Source organism: Epinephelus lanceolatus, chromosome 16, assembly GCF_041903045.1.
Source record: "Epinephelus lanceolatus isolate andai-2023 chromosome 16, ASM4190304v1, whole genome shotgun sequence".
Classification (NCBI taxonomy): Eukaryota; Metazoa; Chordata; class Actinopteri; order Perciformes; family Serranidae; genus Epinephelus; species Epinephelus lanceolatus.
Window position 1 is genome coordinate 26,720,027 of NC_135749.1, and position 7,070 is coordinate 26,727,096.

Genomic DNA, 7,070 nt, shown 5'->3' on the forward strand with positions numbered 1-7,070 from the left:
TTAAATTTGAAATTACACATGACATGAGAGGTTTTGGAGGCAGAGCAGCGTAATAAGGCTGCAGGTAAACAATAGGCTGAATGCCTGCCAAGAACACAGTGCAGTCAAGTCACCCCGGCAATTCTGACACGACAAGGCATCAAACAAAGCTACGGCCGCACAAACAGGATGATCCCACAGGTTACGCTGAGACTCTCTCGCTCTCAATCACTCCACCGCTCTCCATCACTCTGCCTCTATTGTTCTGTGCCGAGCTCGTGCCCTCTCTCGCTCTCTCGACTTGCTGCAGAATGGATGGATGCAGAGGTAGGGAGGGGAGAGAGGGGAGGAGAGGGGAAGTAAATGAGATCCCGATGAGATGCCAAGGTGTGTTAGCGGTGAGGCATGGGGAATGAGAAAAGCGGCCTAAAGGGAGGAGGGGGGGGGGTTGGCTAGATTGACTGTGTGTGAGGTGCCGGTGTGGGATAGTGGACAGCCGGCTCTGCCTGTGCGGAGCCCCCAGGTCGTATTAGTGTTTGCTAAGTCAGCTCAGGATGCGGGAGGCATGTACAGGAGAGGGAGAAAAGGAGGGAGTGGAGGAGAGGAAGATGAGGAGGAAGACATATGAGAGGAGACTTGGAAGAACAAAGGAAAACAGGAAGGCAGAGGGAAGAGAGGAGCGCTAAGGAAGGAAGAACTACAACATAAGAATGCAGCCTCATATAGATGCAACACAGGGAAACACTGTTGGCACATGGGGAGAAATCAAATAAGAGCAAAGACAAACACAAAGGGACATTTAATACTGTGAATATAAGCTACTAAGGATTAAAATATGAACAAGCACAGTCTGCAAAATGGAAATTTAATGAATCATGATCAAAGAGACACATTAATACTGTAATATAATATAATAGGTTTAAAGAGATACTCTCAAAATCTCAAATACAGGGAAGACTTATGCACACTCTTCTTTTGTTAAAACACAGCTCCCATGGCGTTTTGCACTCCAACAGGACACACATAAACAGGTAAGTAAATTGCCTCATTTAATATGGATATAATGGCAGTGAATTTAAAAGGGGGAGAAACTCTCTCCAGTGTTTTCTCTATCTCCCAAATCCTTAGGAACAGAAAGAAGAATTGCTGCCAATACCAGCCTTCAGGAGCACATTGCTTTCACAGCAATTAATCGCTGTCACAACATCAATTAAACAAAAGCTAGCATCCAAATCCGGCTACCCAGCATTCCAGGGAACCAAATCAATCTGGCAATGAGTCCGCATGTGCTGCATCCAATGCTCAAGAGGAAGTGTGTGTGCATGTGTAAATGGAAGAGGGTGCGAGAGCGCGGGTGTGTCTGCATGTGCGTGCACAAAAGGACCCTGTGTGGACAAGTGTGTATGTTTCATGAGAAGGCTCGCATGCAAGTGAGACCTATACATGTCAAGTGAGCGTGTGCATTTGATACTGAGTTGCGTGTGTGCCACTAGTGCATTAATGTGTGATGTATGGCTGTGAAGTGTGCCAAATGTACTTTTCCTGAGTGCATATAGGATACTGTATATGTGAGTCTGTGTTTGGGACGATGATGAGTGTGTTTGTATGCACATGAATGCATGTGGATCCAAAATCCACTCAGCTATACCTTGGCAATAAAAGCCCCTCTTTAGAAAGAGCCTGAGGGTCTGGAGCCATTATGTTCTTTTCCACTTCACAATCTCGGAACTGATCAGGAACACTTTTCTGGCTTCACCTGAGCCAGCCGCTCAGAAACACACACATTCAATCAGCGCTGTGCCATAGTTTGAGCTGATGCAAGTTACATAAATTTACAATATCTTGGCTAACTCACAAGTGAACAGAGTATTTATCTGTGGCAATCAGCCAGGCTGCTGGTAAATTGTTGGACCACAGCAGCACCTCCCCAGCTCCCTCACTCTCTCACACACTCCAGTGCAGATGCACAGGGGCAATTAAAGCCAGCAATCCAAATCCGGATCCCACATCAGCATTACATCTTGACAAAGTGAATCTCACAATGTTCTCCTGCATTACTCTTCTTAATAATGATTCTTGGTGTAATGCTGATGGAAAGACAAAGAAAGTAACTGAGACCAATAAAAGCTGCTGTTTTGTTAGAGAGGATCTGAGCTGAAAAAAACGGAGGAGAGTTGCATGCAGTGGGATAAGCAGTGAGGCATCAGCTTATAATGCATCCTGTCGTCCGTGCCACAGCATCAGTGACTGTCAGAATATGAAAAGACAAAGAAACCAGTTGCACAAAGATGCCGTGACAAAAACCCACCGCACAATTTAAATCTTTGTGACAACATAGCGGGGATTTATTTCGTATAAGGGGAACGGCTGCCTGAAGGAAACTGACTTTTGAATAAATCAGAAACTGGATATTGGAGGAAACAGTGGCTCTACTGTGTTTTGTCTTTTGGACAAGATCATTGGGGAACTTGTCCACATAAGTCTTTCAGCTCACAATCTGTAAAACTGGAGTGAATGCTGTAAATAATAACCAATTTTTATGGGTTTTTGACACTATAATACTCTAGTGGCGTGCTTATTTAGTTTGATTTACAAGCAATTAACTCGTGATAATATAACAAAAACACATTTGCTTGCTTGTTCCGTGTTATTCGGGGGAAAACGCGTTGAGTTCACTGAGCACAAATGCGTAAATCTGCCACCGCACAGCTTTCTGAGACGCGTCTCTCCACAAGCAGAAAAAAGATGTTCTCCTTCACATGTGCGGTTTAACAGCCATTTAAAGACTGTTTTAACTCTCACTACTATCCACGCCGTCTCATCGGTGGAATAAACGCACCTGCTTCTCACCACAGGACAAACGCCAAACTATCTCCGCCGCGGACATCTGTCTGTCGATCAACACTGCCTGCTGCGGCGACCGGTTTGGGTATGACAACAAACACACAAAATAAAGCACACGTTTTCACATACCTTCCTCTGCGTGACAGTCTTCCTTTAGGTTCAGCAATAATATCCAAAGCACCGAAATCAGCGTTTTACGGAGATCCATGTTTGTCTGGCCAGTTCCGCGGGGCTCTTGTCATCTCTCTCCAGCCTGCGCGCAACGCACCGCAGCAGAGACGCACTCAGTGTTTGAATGGAGCGGATGCCGTCTGGGCAAATAGTGCAGGATCCAGGGAGCCACACGGCCTATTTGATATCTCGGGGGAGGGTTTTACAGACGAGATTGACATCGGGCGAGCGCAATGAAGTGGGATGTGGAGTCGAGGGTACGGGAGGGTCGACCTATCAAGGAGCTGCAACCTGAAATCTCCGCGCCAGGTGTTTCCACTGTAGTCGACCCAGTCCGCCCGCAGTAGTGCCTTTTTTTTTTTTAAACTGTCATTTTATAGGGTGGAGGGAGTTCGGTAAGTTAGGACCTGGGTGCTCTGTCAGAGAGTTTAGTGAGGATTATAGGCTACTCCTCTGTTCACAGAGTCTTGTGAGCTTGTTTCACGAACTCAGAATATTGGTTCAAATGCAGGGTGCGAGATTAAAAGGCGATCCTAAAGGGGCCGCAGGTGCTCCTCAATTTGGTGTTATCATTTCATTTAGGTGGCTATAATTTGGATATAAATGTGGCAAAATGCTGGCCCAAACAACTCCAAACAGAAGCTGACAGCTCTGGATTACAGGAAATAATGCTGGGGGACAATTCTTAGTTAAATCCAGCACATTTTTAGTCTTGATAAATTGACAGACCCATCAATTATAGGCTTTATGTGAATTTAATTCTATCCTAATTATTGTCAGGGAAGATTCTCAGTCATCCAGGTCATGGTAATCGTAAGTGCTAATATAGTAGGCAACTGGACTGGCTTGTGTTTCTTGAGGACGTTTCGCCTCTCATCCAAGAAGCTTCTTCAGTTCTGCAGAACTGGTACATACTGCTCATGTGACGCCTACAACTCAGCAAGGGTTCCCACCCACACAGGGTTTTTAGCCTGCAATTCGTACCAGTCATTTGGAACTGAAGAAGCTTCTTGGATGAGAGGAAACATCTTCAAGAAACGCAAGCAAGTCCAGTTGCCTATGATATAAGCACTTATGATTATCCTAATTATTGTTTATATGGACAAAAATGTAAACAAAAAAAAAAAAAAAAAAAAAAAGTGAGACTTTAAAGGAGCTGCATATGACATTCAGAGCATGTCTATGATTCAGAGTCTTGATTCAGGTCATCTGCATATGGTTCTCAACATAACCTCATACAACATAGTGTATGGTATCTACCTAATCAGAACCCATGAATGGCCTCGTTATGTTACATACTTAATGTAAAGTTAAGTAGGATAGGTTAAGGCCTAAAGTTGGTTTAGTTTGGGAAAAGAGTCATGGTTGGGCATCATCACATTACGTAACATAAAGTTAGATAGGTTAGGTTTAGGACAGTTAAGTCATGCAGGTTAGGTTTAGTAAAGGAACATGGTGACAAGGTATCTTAAAAAAACTCAAAGTTCACTTGGTTTCACACAGAACATGAACACACTGGCGGAAAGTCCTGTGTTTGTTTGACCGATCCATCACCCCAAGCTGCCTCGTGATGCGTACTTTCACTCTTTATACTATGTTATTCTTAAATCTTGTCAACACACTGGTAATATGATCGCAGCCTTCCTGATTACATGGGTTATAGCCAAATTCTGGTCATTACTTTTAGTAGGTATATGTACAAACAGTGCATAAGATCAGCCTGCAGTTCTCCACATAGAGGCAGCTGAGTGTAAACAGTGCTAACACCGCAACAGTGCTGACACAGTTAACAGTAAACCTGGGGTGGGTGGGGACCAGAGGGTGGGTACTATGCTTCCATGACAATGGCATGAGTTGGGTCAGGATTATCAGCAGCAACTGCAGTATGAGAGTAGTACAGAGCAGCAACGATTAGCTAGCCAGTGAAACACTCACACAGGGACTCACATGCACAACATGCAAATGCTGCTGGACTGTCTACCACAATAAAGAACAGAAAGCAGATTACCACATAATCACTAAACTGAACAGACTGCAGCATTAATAGCAGAGACTATAGTTTGTCCATTCATAGACAATGCAACACATACAAGACAATATCAAATACAGTCGTGAAAAGCACCACAATCATTTTTGACTCCATGTCTGCTAAACAGACACCTATGTCACCACAATAATCTATAAAGATGCTATAATGAATACAGATTTGTCTTCTCCCCTGCAGCAGAGATACAGTACTACATTAGAACAAATTAAATTCTAAACCAACAATGAAAATATAACAAGTTTTCCATGGCAAAAATGTCCCTAAATTCTTTGACATATATATAGAAACACTGACAAGCCTACTTGGGCAAAACATTCCACTTAACATCTACAGTAACACCGCCGAGTTTAATCTGCATAATTGACACAGTTTAACATTTTAAACACTTTTCTTTTCAGACCTATTCCACAAATTGACTTGAGACAATTTCTATAATGGAAATCATTTCCTTTCTCAGGGGATATTGATTTGACTTAAAGTGAGGAGATGTGTTCATAGTATTCCGCACTGAGCAAATGTTATCAAGCTTTTCTACCGGGTTTGTTTATGCTCCTCCAGACAGTAGGGGAGCAAGATGAATTGAAACATGGAAGTGCTGTTTCAAGGGTTTGCATCATTGTAACACAGAGACTACACTTAAATGTCCCTTGCGCTATCTCTCATTGTCATAGCCGCACACACACACACACACACACACACACACACACACACACACACACAGAGTGTACACACACGTAGACAAGCATTGCCCTGAATTGATCATTCTCACAGTTTAGCTTGGAAAGCAATACAGTATATTGCTGATTGACAAGCTAGATACTGTTTTGTGCAGAGAGAAAACTAGTGATGTGAACACTGGTTGAATCTCCGATCAATTCCGTCTTTTCTGAGAGCTGAGAGGAGAAGGCTGCAGGAGATTCACAGAGCTCTCTCCACTGCATTTTTAGAAATCGTCACATGGTTCATTCCTAATTTTAAACAGATGGTGGGTCTTGTCGACAAAGCTCACCGAGAACATAAATATACTGTTCAGTACACTACCAGTTCCTTTAATTGAATTTGGTTGTATTTAAAAATGTTTTCTTAGGCCCAATCCCAATACCCTTCCTTGTCCACTACCCCTTAGCCCTTGGCCCTACCCCTAGCCCTTGCCCACTACCCCTTGGCCCTCAAAATGAAGCAACGAGGAGCAGGGGTTGAAATCTTTCCCTAGGAATTGGGACACCACTCACTACGTCACCGCGTCGGTTACGTTCACGCATACATAACTATTTTAAACAGGAAGCCGTGAGCCATCTACATTTCCAACTGGCATCTACAATGTGGTATCCAGCTGAGTTCAGCCTACCGATCGCGTTTGCTGTATTCATGATGCTTCGTTTGATGAATGACAGACGACGAAATGATATGTACGACAGGGGACTTCTGCTAGCTAGCTAGCTAACAAGCTAACATTACGAGGCAGCATAGTTATACTAGCTGGCCTGTTACCGTAATGTGAAAAATCGGACAATTTGCAGAACAGGACAGATGACAGCCGCCAGATAGTGTGAGCTAGCTAGCTAGCTAACAAGCAACCTGACGACAGTAACATTAGCTAGCCGGCTAGCCTTCTGTCAACTCCAATCTAATCTATCTCGTGAGCAATAAAAAATCATTACACCGTTCTTTACACAAATACACAGTTACAGTTCGAAAACGTTTTTACAAAAGTTCCATGTTTATTTGCGAAATTATATGTACATGTATGGTGACGTCTACCCCTCGCTGGCAAGTCAGCATCTGAAATCCCTCACTCAGAAGGGCTAGTTTCATACCCACTACCCCTCATTATGCCCCCTACTTCTACACGCAAAGGGATTGGGACACCCCTACCCCTCACGGGAACGCGCAAATCTAGGGGTAGTGCCAAGGGGTAGGGCTAAGGGGGGGTATTGGGACGGGCTCTTATTCTTTCATTTAAAGGTCCAGTGTGTAGGATTTAAGGGGATAGAAGAAATCGATTATACCATGTTTCTACAGTAGCCCA

At 43.7% G+C, this 7,070-nt stretch overlaps 1 protein-coding gene across 2 annotated transcripts in view; it reads right to left on the minus strand.

The window, feature by feature from the left end:
• epha10 (EPH receptor A10) overlaps nt 1–3,150 on the minus strand; it is a 221,840-nt gene extending 218,690 nt beyond the window's left edge. For both annotated transcript variants that reach the window (XM_033637064.2, XM_078175712.1), the window contains exon 1: nt 2,953–3,150. In XM_033637064.2, the coding sequence (XP_033492955.1) occupies nt 2,953–3,031 (79 nt within the window). In that variant the 5' untranslated portion in view covers nt 3,032–3,150. The remainder of the gene's footprint in view (nt 1–2,952) is intronic.
• Nucleotides 3,151–7,070: the final 3,920 nt, after the last annotated feature.